At 53.2% G+C, this 15,206-nt stretch overlaps 4 protein-coding genes across 4 annotated transcripts; 1 reads left to right on the top strand and 3 right to left on the bottom strand.

Moving 5' to 3' along the window:
- Nucleotides 1-1,575: 1,575 nt before the first annotated feature.
- Nucleotides 1,576-2,585, bottom strand: BESB_051960 (uncharacterized protein; the record flags this gene model as incomplete). Its single annotated transcript, XM_029363631.1, has 4 exons — nt 1,576-1,593; nt 1,676-1,882; nt 2,131-2,154; nt 2,469-2,585. The coding sequence occupies 4 exons, from the start codon at nt 2,583-2,585 to the stop codon at nt 1,576-1,578; spliced, it is 366 nt and encodes a 121-aa protein (XP_029219554.1).
- Nucleotides 2,586-4,281: 1,696 nt separating this feature from the next.
- On the bottom strand, nt 4,282-6,575 carry BESB_051950 (uncharacterized protein; the record flags this gene model as incomplete). Its single annotated transcript, XM_029363630.1, has 5 exons — nt 4,282-4,449; nt 4,650-4,873; nt 5,055-5,198; nt 5,441-5,594; nt 5,946-6,575. The coding sequence occupies 5 exons, from the start codon at nt 6,573-6,575 to the stop codon at nt 4,282-4,284; spliced, it is 1,320 nt and encodes a 439-aa protein (XP_029219553.1).
- A 1,339-nt stretch (nt 6,576-7,914) lies between these two features.
- BESB_051940 (putative large subunit ribosomal protein) lies at nt 7,915-9,896 on the top strand (the record flags this gene model as incomplete). The annotated part of the gene is made up of 4 exons (XM_029363629.1): nt 7,915-8,395; nt 8,899-8,987; nt 9,130-9,228; nt 9,726-9,896. 4 exons carry the CDS (start codon nt 7,915-7,917, stop codon nt 9,894-9,896), a joined length of 840 nt encoding a protein of 279 aa, XP_029219552.1.
- A 305-nt stretch (nt 9,897-10,201) lies between these two features.
- BESB_051930 (uncharacterized protein) lies at nt 10,202-12,829 on the bottom strand (the record flags this gene model as incomplete). Its single annotated transcript, XM_029363628.1, has 1 exon — nt 10,202-12,829. One exon carries the CDS (start codon nt 12,827-12,829, stop codon nt 10,202-10,204), a length of 2,628 nt encoding a protein of 875 aa, XP_029219551.1.
- Nucleotides 12,830-15,206: the final 2,377 nt, after the last annotated feature.

The raw sequence follows: 15,206 nt of genomic DNA, 5'->3' as shown, positions 1-15,206 counted from the left end.
AAGGTCGACTACTTTTATAGTTACGGAGGCATCGCCCCGTAGCTGTTAGATGGCTGAGACTGTGAAGAGCAAAGCCAGTTCGCTTTGTGGAAGCCTCTTCAGCACAAATCAGCCCCTATTTCTTCGACTTTTCGGGATGAAAAGCTGGCACGCGACTACGAGCACATGGGGCATGTTGAATAACACTACAGCTAGCATACTCTGTTATATGTTTTCCAACGCGCTGCTAATCTAGTGTGGATGCAGAATGATTCCACCAAGATCAAGTCGCGGAGAAAAATGTCGTATCGAAGCGAGGTTCTGCCCTATGTTACTGTAACAGCGCGGAGAGCGTGTAAATGGGAGACAAACTGGGGCGTGTGACGGTTGCACAACGCAAGGTATTGTTATCTGACTTCGAGAGAGGCGATGAGCATACGAAGCGCCGTTCCGGTTGCCTGCGATGAGTCCCCAGGAGGGGCTCTGACAGGGGCGAACGCAGCTCCGTTGTTTCGAGGCCATGCGCCCTGCTTGTCGGTTAGCACAGTGCAACTGTAATCCTTTGGTGGATCAATTTGGTTGGTGAATACTGACATCGTCGACGGTTGGCCTGCGTCTGGGGCAGCAAAAAAAGGCCGCCTGAACGACAACTTGCGTTCGGACAAGCTGGCGATGCTAGTTTATGGCAGATCCTCAATCTTCCTTATCGGTTTGTTGGCTCCGTGCGCGCCAGCCACCCCTCCGACAGCTACAAGTGTGAGGCACCATACAGAAAGCCAATGACTATACGATTGGGACGTTAGGGAGCCCCAGTGCTTCCCTGGGCGTTGCCTCTAAACATAGGCTCATCAGCCTATGAACAAAATCGCTCTAACTCGAGAACTGCCATGATTAAAGTACTTCTGTGTACGGACAATAACAGCGGCCCGTGGGAGTGACGGACGATCTTGGCCACGCAAAAACACGTCGCCTACATCCTTCAAGAGAGCCGTTGGCAATCCACACCGGAGTGTCCGGCATCCAACGGAAAACTTGCATGTTGCAGCGGGCGGGCGTCCTCACGATGTCTCTTCTGCAAGGATAGAACAGCACGTATCTGACTATGAGCTCTATCGCTCCAGCTCATCTTCGCTGCCGCCGCAGCAGTTGTTGTTCTCTATGTGGACAGGGATTGGCGACGGCATGGTTGGCGGAGTCAGAAAGGGTTTTTCTTGTCTGGGTGTAGGCGACAGAACCGGATGGAGTTTGCTCTCCAGGCCCCGAATAGCCTCCATTATTGATGTAAGGGCAGCCTGGCGGGTATCTTTGTAAGCATATATGTATGTATATGTATCTGCGAGGCTTACTGGCGGCGCGGGCGCAACTGGTACAGAGCCCTGCTCCGCCTCCCTGTCAGGGACCTCCACAGGAGGCGGTGGAGCTTCCGGTGGAGGCATGACAGCAGGTGGCTGCACACGCTGTGTTTTTTTCGACAGTTCCATGGCGGGTACTAATCGTTTGTACCTCTGCATGTGTTGCCGGGATCGCTGGCGCCTGAGGCTGTGAGGCTTGGCCTGACTCCGTTTAACCAGGTGCGAAATCGAAGTCCATCATGATTTATTGGGGAGAAATCACCTGTGATCACGTTAATTACAAGACCCTGTCGACGACGCCATACAGGCGTCAGAGCGCAAAAGGAATATACGTGCGTAGTTACCCCTTGTGAAGCAGCCTCTGGCGATGTTGGGGCCTCTGCTGTGGGGGGCGGAGAAGGGGCTGGAGGCATTTGTCCCGGCAGGACCTCCTCGGCGCCCGGTGCCGCATATTCTAGCTCGGGTGCGGCAATATGCCTCCTTTTGGAGACCTCCGCACCCAGTTCAGCCCCAATTTCTTCGTCTTCAAGTTCGCCCATAACCTTCTGTAGCTGTAGAGGGTTGTACGACACCCCAACGCTGGAACGATGGGGGAGGCTCCCACCTTCCGTCTTGTAACCCGTCGCGCGCTAATCTCGGGCCCGCTCTTGGGCTCATCCTAAAGACCGGTATGAGTCTGTTTTTGCTCGTAGACGACCACAGAAATTACCGAAGGCCCCTGCAAGAACCTTGAACCCCACGACTGAAGGTAGACGGGGTACACCTTTTTCACGTCGCGTTCACATCCCAAAACTCGTACCTTGTGACTCTTAGGAGTATTCAGCTGAGCGCAACTGACATGAAACACATCAGGCTGGCCTCCCTATAGAAAGCCGTACCATTGACTTTATTGAACCGGAGGACAGCCGCTCCGCATCATGCGTTGTGGATGATATTTGTCGAACTTCATCTAACCCCTTCTGCATGCCACCCACTCCTTTGATTGTGAGTGGCGCTGCCTGGGGTGTACACCGTTTGCTAGAGTGAAAGTTAAAGGTGGGACACAGTGACCTTGCTCACGCTCCTAACTCTCCCGGCCATTGCCTGCAGCCGTTGCTAATGAGAGGGTTTGCATGCAGTTCTCTGTGACACGCTGACCTGGAACCGCAATGCCGCGTGTCTGTTAAGACTCGCATGTCTCCCTGGAGAAGCAGATTGACTTTCCACATGCACTGTGAGCGTGGCGCCCAGTGCGAGGACTGTTAGGATTCGCATCATCAGTCCTGAATTTGCCTGGAAGGAGCAACCTCTGTCGTGAGGGAGCTGCGCCCTCACGTCTGGTGTCGTTTGCGAGAGAACGCTTACGCTTTGGTGAGTGTACGAACAGTGTCCGTGGTCTCCAGCTGGTAATTGAAGACAGAGCGTCACTGCAGCACACAATGTAACGTCCGTACCAGGATCCTACATGCCACAATCGACATAGAAATGTCGACGTAACGATAACATGCGCCGTCCTTGTTAGTTGTGAGGGGACTGACCACTGGTATTTTTTGAGGTTTGATTTAGTCTGCTACCGCCCACGAGCACGGTCCCAGCAGCCGCTCAGTGGTTGTCCTTTCTACTGGAGGAGAACCAGGAGAACCACTGCATTGTTGCGTCCACGCCTCGCTGAGTGGCTTGCAAATTGAAGCCGCAGACATCTCGATAACTCTGAACGAGACTCTTTCAGCCACAGCAATCCAATTGACAGATGTCATTTCATGGCAGTTTACGGACACCCTGCGGTGCAAGTGTGTAGCTCTGTTCCGCCGCGGTAGTTTGAGACGTCTGCATTATGATGCCAAACGCCTGTCGTATGATAGATGCAGTCACGCGATGAATCCTCTGAGCTCATGTTGGCGTGTCTTCGCAACTCAGGAAAGCTAGCGGCGCTCTCCTAATGAGAGGCGGTCAATCGAGCCTGTTCGTGTTCGCGTGGGAGTGTTTAAAACAGGGAGAGGTGCATATCTCACTGTAGTAGACTACAGGGGAGGTGGCTGACAGCACATGCGTATGATGGTGGCCTATGGCTGATTTTGGGGGCGTATCCCCTGCACAGAGCTTGTGCTGCTCGTCATGTGTGCGCCACGTTCATGGGCCCCCATCAAATATTTTGAGCGCAGTTCACTTCTTAAATTTATGGGCGTTCCTCGCCCTCAAGATAGACAACCTCGAAAGCAGCAGAGGTGATTAGAGCTCGCAGCCTTAGTCCCGAATTTCGAGATTCCCACTTGCGCCACGATATGTGTAGCGCATAGCTTATCACCACCCCGAATATTCCAGATGAGCTAATACAGCGACACAGTGAGGCTGCATCCTGTCATCACATGTGTAGAGTACTATTACAGCTCGTCCGCGATTAGGTGTCTAATTCGATGTGATATCTTGACATAACTACAGAAGTTTTTCCAGCAGTATCTCACAGCGGCGCTGTGGCCTCCTGACGATAGTGTGACTGCAAATCTCCCTCCGTGGCTAATGTTCACCTTTTGAGTCGGGGAACGCTGATTTCCAGATCCGCTTAGCTATCCGGTACGACACGGGACATGCTGTTCTTGGGTGGGGCAAGACCTTGCTGCTAAGAGGTCGATGCTGGGCTAGAATTGGTTCCTCCACTGTGCTGGCAACTGGCACGAGACTGCCACCCCCATGGTCACGCCAGCCTGTTCCTAGCCGGAAGAAAGATCCTCCTTTGCTAACAGCAATTTGCGTTTCCTCTTAGTTCGAAATGGGACTAATCGGCAGTAGTACAACAAAACGCCTCCCTGATTTTATTAAAAAGCATGATAAAGAAACTCCGAGGGCCCTACACAGTGTCACAATACAATCCTTGGCATCACCTTACTAATGAGAAGCGAAAATAAACTCCTCACAGGTCTTGTCCCCCGACTTCACTGGTGGCACCAAGACAGTACAGAAAGAGTAATTCGTCCTAGATCTGTTCCTTAGCCGCCGGAATCAACGGTTGGCGGCAATCTTCACTGTGCACATGACGGATGAACTCTGGTATCTCGTCAGCACCAAAAGCCGAGCGAATTCTACTGCCTTTGTCCCCTTCGTCAAGACGCCGGACGCCTGCCTGCTGAAAATGCTCTCCACTCTGCAATGAATCACAGAAAAGAACAAGCTTGTATTGGCGAGAATCAAACAGGAGGACAAGCATGTATGACAACTCCCACCACCACCCCGAGTACGCTGTCCTCTACACACTGAACAGTTGTACACCACCTGCGAGAGGCACAGCTACAAGCAAAGAGCATATGCAGACGGTAATTTGTGAAACCAGTGAAAGTGACTTACGTAATAATAAATCAAGACGTAGTAAGGCCGTTTGACATCTGTGCGAGACGCCCGTGGGTAGATGCCCCCATTTTCATGCGAAAGGACGATGATTCCGATATTCAGTGCGTCCTCGATGGCTTCCACATCAAACCCAGCGCCCCAGTGAACGGACCCTGGTCTGCTGAGCTCGAAATGAACTGCCGCAGCCTTCCCTTCAGGCGTCGACGTATCCATAATCATATCTGCAGCAATTTTGGCACACAGGGCATAGAAGCCCTCATAAGAGCACGCAAAGCGAACAGCGGGAATAGTGACGGCCTGTGGCTGTTTTCCTCGGTCTCTAGTGCATATCAACGTCCGCAATAAGACAGCCGCCCCTCACAAAGCGCGCAATCCTACATTACACACATTCGTGATGCTTACGGGCTGAATTGCGGTACTGATCGCCGGTAAGCACTTCCGACGGAGACCACGAGTCGGACCATTCTTCGTCCTCTAAGGCCGCTAAAACAGCCAGGCGCTCCATGAAGGCATTGGCATCCCACTGCGGCCCCGGGGGCTCGTGACCTACGCAACACCGATAATTCGCAGACGCATCATCCTGCATGGACTCCCTTGTTTCAACGCGGGTCGCCTAATAGATCGCTCTCACTCCTACTTGCAGAGGTAGGAGAGTGCAGGGCCATATACAGTACGGGATGCGTCGGCGCATCATCACATTTATAGCTCAACGAGACACAGCACTAAGGTGGGCGAACTACAAGCTCAAAATGAGACGGCTTACACTCCGCAACTAGGAATACACGTACGTAATTTGGATGCGCGGTAACCGACAAAGCCATCTGCAGCCGCGTTCCGGATTGCTTGCATATCCAGCGCTTCAAACTCTGGGTGAATCTCCGCCAGCTCCTCCAGGCACGCCGCGATACTGTGGTACATGCAGTCCCCGCCGCCCCCAGTCTCCTGTTCGCAGCAATCAACGACGCGCGGACACTCGAAGCCAAGGACTTGATCCAGTCGCACAGGAAAACATATCACGCCTAGAAAACGCCGGGTAATGAAGAAAACTTTCCAAAACCAGTGAACTGTTATGTTTCTTTTGGCAAGTGTTGGCGATTACTGGCGCAAGTGCATACCAGAGTGAAGACGTTGGCTACATCCACAACAACGAAAAACAGTATGAAAACCACGAACTAAGCACTGCGAACACTGGTGAGTCAGGATGCGTATCTAATTGCGTGCTTCATTTCTTCAACCCCGGCAGCAGACCACCTCCACTCCCCCCCTCGCCCTGCAGCGCCGCTCAGGACTCACCTTCCTATGCACTGCGACTCCGAATGGAGCGGCGCGGTGTTGCCACTTCGGCGATGCCTTCTTCCACGTGCCGTCCCAAGTATGAAGCTCCACATTGTCGAATGGGAAAGACGCAATTCTGAGAGTCTCAGAAGAAGTCCCGGTACGTGGGCTGCCTCCGTCAGTAAGCCTCGCATGTCGTACTATGGCATGATTTAACAGGGGCCTCTCAGCTCCCGCACCTGTCGGTTGGGGTACAGTATGCAGGTCTTCGTTATCACTGTTGCGTTGTACCGCCTTTCCACTTTGTATTATCTTTGAACACTGGAGATCACTGCTAACCCACAATCCTGCTGAGTCTGTTTCCTCGCCAGCATCCCGGGCGCAGGTTCCATGTCCGCGTGTGCTGTGTGCAGCGGTATCATCGGAGAACAGAAGGGTGTCCGGACAGCCATTTTCCGGGGTGCATGCCGCGCTTTGTTTCCAGTGGCTCGACGAAGGGAAGCCTGAGCACTCCTGCGCACTGGAGCAACGAATAACTTCATACGCGGATGGAGAACGCCGAAGACCGGGTCGCACGGCGCCGTGCGGGTCCCAATGACATGTTGAGGACGAAGCGGACGGCGGATCCAAGGCTGCAGTGCAGCTCATTCGTCGTGGAATGGAGCGACACCCAGTGCTAAAGAATAGGAAAGCCACCCCAGCGGCGCATGCAGATGCAATAGCCCTCGATCGTGTTGTTGTACCCTGCATGGTTGCGTGCCAGAACATCACGTCACCCCACGTGACCTTCCATGACTAAAAACAGGCCAGAGCACGGGCTTGCTGGATCGGCTTCCGCGGCCAGCTGTCTCCTAGGTTTGACTTGATGATTTGTCTGATAAATGCAAAGTATAAGCTCACACCACTTTCTTCAACTGACATGGGCAGAGTTTCTACGGACATCGGCGCAACCGCGCGCACGGAGGGACTGGAACCGGAAATGCGTGGACGAACGACCGCTAGCAGCGAGGCTCCCCATGCGAGCGGACCTGAGTAGTACGGCCCAAGAAGTACGCTGCATCGACAGTCAGAGAAAAAGCCATCCATGATGGATCATGGCGCGGCAGCGGGTTGCATAACGACCCTCAGGGCGGTCAGAGCCTGGTAATCTCAGCAAAAGCGACCACGCCGACAACTCTCCTCACCATTTATAGTGGACTACAGTGCAAATATCCAGCACTGAAAACGACATAAAAAAACAACCCCGTTAACCGTTGGTGCGTTAGCCCCTGTCTCATTACTAATTCGGCTAGCTCTTTCAAGTTTATTTTCGAACCGAGCATGCGGTTGCATGCAACCGCCAACACTTGGCTGAATGCTTGTACAGTTTCTTCTCACTAACCGGGACTGTTTTCCAAACAAAAAACGTGGAAGGAAACGTGGAATAGCCCAACCAAGTGGCGTCTCCGGTCATTTATGCAAGCCAGTTTTTACGGCTCACCACGTGCCCCGAGTCTGCTGCCTTGGCCTGCTTGCATGCGACGCCGCAACTGTGCTGCACAACGCAGAAATTCCTTCTACGGCATGCCGTTAGATACCGCGCTCATGCAAAAACTTCGCTTCCGCTAGACTGCAAGCCATCATAACTCTGAGTCTCGATTACGTCATCCTTGCTCCGAGGATATGGCGTGCGTGGGGGCTGCGAATTCGATTTGAGGGTAACGAGGTTGGCCTTCGGGGCTACGGAGGTCATCTCCAGGGCGCCGTCAATGCGCCTGAATCTCCTTCGTGGCTTCGCTCGTCACTACGAGGACTCGCTCCAGAGCCATGATGCTGGCAGGGGAACAGCTAACGTTGGGAGCGCTCTCGAAATACAAGGCCATAAGCCGATTGACGTCTAAGCGCTAAAGAGCTTTGTCGGGTCAGAAGACGCGGCAACTTTCTCCATAGGACGACAGTATCTAAAACGTTATACGTTTCTGGAGTTACAAAACCGACCTCCAGAGTCATGGCACGGGTTGTTTGCAGCAAGATTTTCCTGGGAAAACTGTTTGCCCTTCGTCCTTTTTCATCACTAGCAGCAGGGACCCTTTCCCTAGAGAATCGGGCGGCAGCTAAATCTGTGGAGCAGCCAAAACCTGCACCGGTGCGGCAGCCTCTCTCCGAAAAGTCGCATGCAGGAGCTTCTTCTTCCAAAGCGCCGTCTTCTCAGGGAGAATCATTCGACCAAACTGCAAGCAGCTCCCGTGCAAGCGAGTGGTGGTCCTTGAATAGGGGAGCTGCAGCTCACTCCTATGAAGAAGGCTCTGAAAAGGCTGTTGTCTATGACAGAGAGGCCCTGTATAACGAGCATCGACGGAGAGGGGTTGCGTCCTGCGGAGATCCTCCCGCTGTAGCCCGACCAAAGTACTTCTCTGCCGCAGACTCAGAAGCGTGCCGTAGGCAGAGCAGATCGGCGCAGCAGCTTCCTTTTTTCATTCGGCGGACAGGTAAGGTGGGCAACAGTTTGTCCACCAGCAAACGGAGCGAATCAGCTGTGGCGATTCGTCACTACCATGTGGGATTAGGCATACATATTCTCATGCTGCTCTGGTAGTACGTACCGCAACATTGTTTCATCGTAACGAGTCCATTCGGTGTGAGTGGTGCCATTGAGCATTGATGACCTGTACTCAAGCATACTCGGTTTCAGTCTGGCTATTCTGGAAGAAAGTCAGGCATCACGACACCGTATGATCCAGCCACAGGCCGGCGGAGTGCCAGAGGCATCAACCGACCGATACGAGCATTTTCTTTGTTCACCCAATCAGCCAAGTGTTCGTCTGGTCCTCGGGTTGAAGCCAGCTAGCTCTCCCCACGCCGAGTTTGGTGGTATGCAGGACAGTGTAGGGTACAGAGTGGAGTGCGCTTACCGCGCATTCTCGCCACCGTGCGCCACCGTGCTTTCGGTCACCACCATTTCCTGTGTGTGCCTGTCTTCGGTGCTCCGCAGCATCGGACAACGTTCCCGTGTATCTTCATTGGTCGAACAACAGAAGCAAAGTGTCAACAATAATCAGGAAAGTCCACGGCCGGAAACAGGTATGTGATTATTTCCCAACGCAAGTATGGAGTCGCGGCCCCTCCTCTCGCACCCCATGCATTTCCACGCGAGCCCCTTGATGGTGCCCCGTACGCGGCCTGTCACACGTATGGAAGCCTTGTTCTCTGTCTGGGCCTACAGATTCTCAAAGCGGAACTGGCAGTTCTTTGCGAAGCTCCGGTCATTGAGAAAGAAGGTTGGCTTGAGGTCCGCGGAAATCATAAGAGAGTTATCAAGGAGGTACGCTCTCATCAGTATCGTTGTGTGGAAGGAATACGTTTTTTTTGTCGTACTGCGAGAGGTGTGGCTCCTAGGTTGTTGGGTGCTACTTCACCCCCGTAGTGGCACTGAAGACTTCGAAGTAATGCCTTCCGTGTGGTACTGACGTATACTGTGATTTGCAGTGGCTCAAGCAGATCGGATACTGACGGTGGACGGCGGTACAAGCCCAAGACGCAGGTTCAGAGCTTTCTGTCAATATGCAGGTTTTTCCTGGGTGAGGAAGCATCTGAAGAGGCCCATGGGTAGGCAAGATTTCGACTCGCCACTGTCTAAGTTATCTACTGGATATGACAGATGCGTTCTTCCGCTGTCCCCAAAAGTAAGGGTAGAGGCTGTCCGCCGCGGCCATGCTCTGTGTCGAGACGCTACCCTTTCGTCCTTTCAGATTATCGCGTGGGGTCATTGTGACTACCGTGCAATTTTGGAGACAATATTTGCGTTCGCATCTGCTGCAGACGTGCGGTTTTCACCATGACTTCGCCTCTACATTTCCTAATACCTACGTGAGCACGTACATTTTGGCGCCTTTCCGCCCCCATATTTCCTCTTCCGCGAACAGCCTGCGTGCGCGGCGGATATTCAACGGGAATCCCCAACAGTGCCCTGCCTCACGTGGGCTCGGATGAGGCTTGTGAGGAATCGTAAATGCACCGCGTGAATGTGCTCGAGATCCAGTGGTGGGAGTCCTGAACCACCCCGCTGCACGCTATCTACGTGTCGATGCTTAAATAAACCATGAGGCTGCGGGTCCGAAATGTTCCAGTTGCATAAGAAGCAATGCCGCCGGCATAGTTCACGCACTAGGCACGTCGTACGTCACACACACGTAGTGTGTGCGGCGCGGGAGCATCGCAATCATGTGAAATGAAAAAAACCATTCGGCTCTTACACAAAATACGCATAGTGACTTAGCATGCCATTTCCCACCACATCAAAAGCCTGAATCTAGTCCAGTCTCCAGGTCGGGGTAAACATACAAAGGAATAGCGTGTCTGTTTTTTGCCTTCACGCGAAAATGCTTCACAGATACAACATCCTTCGGCCTCTCCGTTTCGCGTTGGGTGTCTTCGTTTCCCTCCAGCTGCGCACTAATCATGCCTTCGCACGATGGATCTAGTAATGGGAGATCGGCGCTTCCCCAACTTCGCGGCAACGCCGCGGTCCTCGCTTCCCTTAGTGGCGGTTTCGCCTCATGGAACCGCCCCCTTCCCGATGTTAAACTCGATGACCGTGGTAGTTGAATAGGTGTCCTCGTAGCATGCGTGGTGGCTGCTTTGGACGATAGACGAGGGCGATTGACTCTGACGTAGTTGGGCGCTGAAATCGCGCAGGGTGTCTCAGGACTCAAACCTCCGCGTTCCAGCCGTTTGTTTAAGCACAGCTTTTGAAGTCTCTCTCTGACCATTTCCTGTGCTTTCTGCATTAATTGCTGATTCGACCCGACATTAACAATCCAGTCAATGGAGGCGTTGACATGCTCCAAGGTGACGATAGGGGAAGGAATTGATGGGATCTTTCTCGCAGAAGACTGTTTGGACGGTCTCTCAGGGGTGTGCTTTCTCTGCAGAACGGACATTTTACTGGCGTTTTCGTCCACATACAAATCGCTAGTGGCTAGAGACCCGCGGTCACTCCGAGTATCTTGATTGCGACTGGGAGAAGTAGATGCCGCGCTCAGCCTGCGAACAGGCGCTTCCGCCGTTCCACGGTGTGTCACCTTCTCTTCCAGGCATCCTGTTTGCTGGGGGCCACTGCACATATCTCCAGAATAATCAGATGCTACCCGTGATGGCGTCGAGCTTGTTCGTTTCCGAGTAGACGCCTGGCATCGGCGCGGATTAACGGATGGCGGAGGGAATTCCCCACTATGTGACGCAGTAAATGCTGTGGCTGCCACGGCCTTGAATGAACTTCTCCGATCCAGTCCCGGCTGCTGCAGTTCGTCTCTGTCCGATCGATTTGCGTCCATAAAATCCTCTTCCGAACACACGCTGCTCTCTCTGTCATGAGAGATATCACTGTCGTTGTATCTCCATTCTCCGCCATTGCCTGAACGACCCGTGGGTGTTGGCGGGAGCGACGACTCCCACGCCTCGCTCGGAGGATTTGAGTCAGAGACACAACGCTTCCAGTGCGGCTCTAGACGGTCGCGGTGTCCTGTCTGATCCTGGCAGCTTCGTAGGCGCCCGTGACCGGTTTCACGAGTAGAAAGTGCACCTGGGTGTGGTTTGTCAGAAGCCACGGTCCCTGCGTCGCTTCGCCTACGCGATCGTGATAAGATTCCCCGGACTCCTTCTACCAGGGTCTGTTTAATCTTCGACCCCGAAACCCCCTGCCGACTATGCCTGCGTGTCTGTATGGCAGATAAAGCGTTCACTTCGGAACAGTTCCTCGATCCCTTTTCTTCTCTCTGGTTACTCGCGGCTGAGCTGAACGAAATTCTTCTCAACCACTTGCCCGCTGTGTTCACCAGCGAATCACGGCGGCCGGTCACTGCCGCTTCTGCTGTACTTTGTGGACTGCTGAGGTTAAGCTTCGGTTTCACCCGGTGGGATGAACTCCCATAATTGGACCTTGTCTCTGGGACAGAGGCGCCTGCGCCGAGATTTGCACTTCGACAGTAGTCCCACTTTTGACAACCGCACCCATGCTGCCCCTCCACGCATCGCGAAGTATCCACATCTTTATGCGCGGATATGGGCTCGGTCCGTGCTTCTCTTCTGTGTGTATTTGAAAAATCAAGCCACGATACACCGCTTGCCTCGCTGCTCATCTCACTGTTGGATGAGTTGCCGCTGTCACTCTCTTCATCACGCGAGCTGTCCTCGCGTGGCAGACTCATTCGAGGACCCCTCGATTTTGCGTCATTATGATAGGAAATATCATACTTTGCATGTCTTCCGACCTCGCATTCTCCCGGCGACCCAGACACTGCGCTTCGTGAGTCCACAGAGCGAACAGTCCCCAAGCACCGGTTCCCGGACGACGAAGATCGCCGGCTTTCCGCTAACGGCGGCCGCATATCTACCTTGCTTGAAGGTTGCATCTTGCTTGCCTTGTCATAATGCCGACGAAGGAGGCTAGGTGGGGGATCTGCTGAGTTCGTTCGCACTGTATCTCTTCTGAGGTGACCATAGTCCCGGCTCGGTTTTGGTGGGAGACGCTTCAGAGTTAGATTTGATCGCCGTTGGAGGCACAGAGCATCGTCACCTTCTTTGGAGCATGGTTCGCCGTTGCTTCTGGCGCCCTGAAATGTCATTCCCCGCGACGTCACGCGGGTTTTGTCATGGAGAGAGGCGGACCTGCTCTCGCCAGGAAGAGTCGGCAACCGGTTGAGCGCCTCCTCGGCGCATCGGGGCTGCTCCAAACAATTGTCAGAAAGAGGGTCCTCCACGGAATTTCTCCCTTTAAATGACTTATTAAGTTTACTGGTAAGGACTGGCCGATTGTGAGCTTCTTGCGTCGATTCTTGTTGACGCCGACGGGCGATGTTTCCACTCCGGCGCGACGACGCCACCCGGACTCTACCATCGCCGAACTTGGTCCAGTGTTTCTGCATCCTCCAGTAAGTAATGGACCTCAGACAGGAACGATTTGGAGATCAAACTAGTCGCTTCTGGGAGTTATTACTCCTTGCGCGCGCACGCACGCGAGACTGTCCTTTTACCGTGTCCTGCCGCCAGGAGGACGAGCAGTGAACAAGGACCGTCCCAATATCAAAACACAACCAATCGATTGCTGGAAAGTGTGGAAACCAGGCTGTAGTCGCACCAAGAAGTTTCAGACAATCTCATGTGACGAGACAGTGTACAGCCGCATGACGCACAGCTGAGCCGCCCGTTATGCAACGACTAGCTTCACGACAGAAAGCTAGCACGCGTGCCACTGCGTCAAGACGCTCGTCCAGCTGATTCTCGGATGGTGAGACCGTAGAACTTTTTGAGTTCACACGCGCTAAAATAACTGCCGACAACGGCCTTATACGGTACACAGAAGGCAGGCCAGGCTACTATGGGTTTTTTCATGGCAGGGTTTAGCATTCATTTGTCGCGTTGTTTTTCCGCAGCAGTGGAAGACCTGGTGACTGCAAGCTCGATGCAGATTATGCCCGCGTCGATACCAGTCGGCTCGCGCCCCGAAGACCCGTGGCAGGGTCTGAGTTCGTCGCGCGCCAAGTCAGAGGCTACCGCTGTCTGGCAAAGACGCTAGGCAAACATTACTTAAGCCAAAATTCATATCTTGCGTGGCACACTAAGGAGTTCAGTCATATGGCCACAATTAGATAAAAATCTAGGTGGCGTCACAGTGTAAAAAACGCAATTCCGCGGCATCAGCTCTGATGCAAGCGCGCAAGGGCGGGAATGAAAATTGTGTACTTCCTCGCGCGCAGAGGTAAGAACACGGTAGAACAACGGAGTATCGTTTGCCAGCTTCACTCTTGCTTCGTCCCACCACCGCGGAAACTAAACGGCAACCTACGAGCCGCCGTCGGCTTTCCATGGACCGTGCGATTCCAAATGAGAAAGAAAGTACTTAACGGCGTGGAGTAAGCTGTCATCCTGCGGCCCTCTGTACGTACGGTACACTTGTCCGGAGGTGCCGTCGGCGGACTCATGTTCCTGAGCCACACACCCCACCACCGTTGCTCCGTAGAACTGAAATCCTTGAACTGGTTGCTTGTGGAGCTCGCTTACGTACGCAGGTGTCTCGAATACAGCAATCAGTATGCGGGGTTTCCTTGAACAGGCTAAGAATTCCCTTTCGATGCAGTCATCGTCGGCACCACCGGCGCCCCCGCCGCCACCACAACCAGGCACTATGCAAAGTACTCTTAAGAAACTGAATATGGTATTCTTTGCTTCAAGTGCAACAACGTGAAAGGGCAATAATATGATTTATATTTAGGCGACCGCTGTAATCACTTTAACAGCTGGAATAGGGTTAACCGCTCTCGTGGCTCTTCCTAACGCGTGCCAAGAATTAAGAGGCAAGTATCGCCTGCCAAACGACAGCGCCGCACAAACAATGCTCCGCTACCTAGTGGTGTCAATGATTTTAGCTGCACTGCTTGTTCTGGTTCGTCAGTGATACACCTTTTCGGGCCAAGCAGAAGGCAGCTCACCATTGGCACCTCAGAGTGGCATCGCCGCTGTCATTATGTGGAGCAAAGAACCATCCAGCGTTAACACGCAGAGCAAGGTCATCACGCACCCATGGTACAAAAATGCGTCTCCTTGCGACACCTTTCGCTCCCCATCAAACAGAGGCTGTTAGGTCGATTAAGGAACTTGTTGAGGTCAACACTAGCTTCGGTTTATCGCACTGCTTTGTGGGGACAAATCCCTATCGCAGGTGTCACTATCCGCCGGGACTGTAACAATTGGGTAAATCAGTAACAACGCGAATACACGATAAAACATACCACAAACGCGTCACTCAGATTCGCTGATATAATCCTGGTACGCCTCGCAGCCAATCGAGTCACACAAGCCACCATCCTCGTGTAAACTGCATCCCAGACATATCTGTACCACACTGTGGTTGGAGCTGTTGCTGTCGTGTCGAGTGTCGCGCTCTCGATGACAATCGCATATTCGGTAAGCCCGGCATCGGCTCCCCCGAATGCCATTCCCTTCCAATCGTACTGCATTGAGCAGGAATGCAGTAGCAGGAGTCCTTTGCACTTTTGGTGCCTAGTATGCGCTTCTGCAGGTAAGGCGGTTCGGCACTTCCTCACCCTTGGTGTAACTCAAAACTCATGCAATCCGAAGCGCCTCTCGGCCTCTGCGCGGTCTCCAAAGTTATGATTCTTCAGCATCTCCCGTATAGTAAGGCATCAACAAGCGTAGCCGGGTCTGATAGTGACTATCAAAGCCACCAAATATCCAGGCACCGCCGAGTACACGCGCATCTACTTGACCAATTTGCTCTCTGCG

Source organism: Besnoitia besnoiti, chromosome IV (genome assembly GCF_002563875.1).
Source record: "Besnoitia besnoiti strain Bb-Ger1 chromosome IV, whole genome shotgun sequence".
Taxonomy (NCBI): domain Eukaryota; phylum Apicomplexa; class Conoidasida; order Eucoccidiorida; family Sarcocystidae; genus Besnoitia; species Besnoitia besnoiti.
This window is presented reverse-complemented; position numbering and strand designations above follow the sequence as displayed.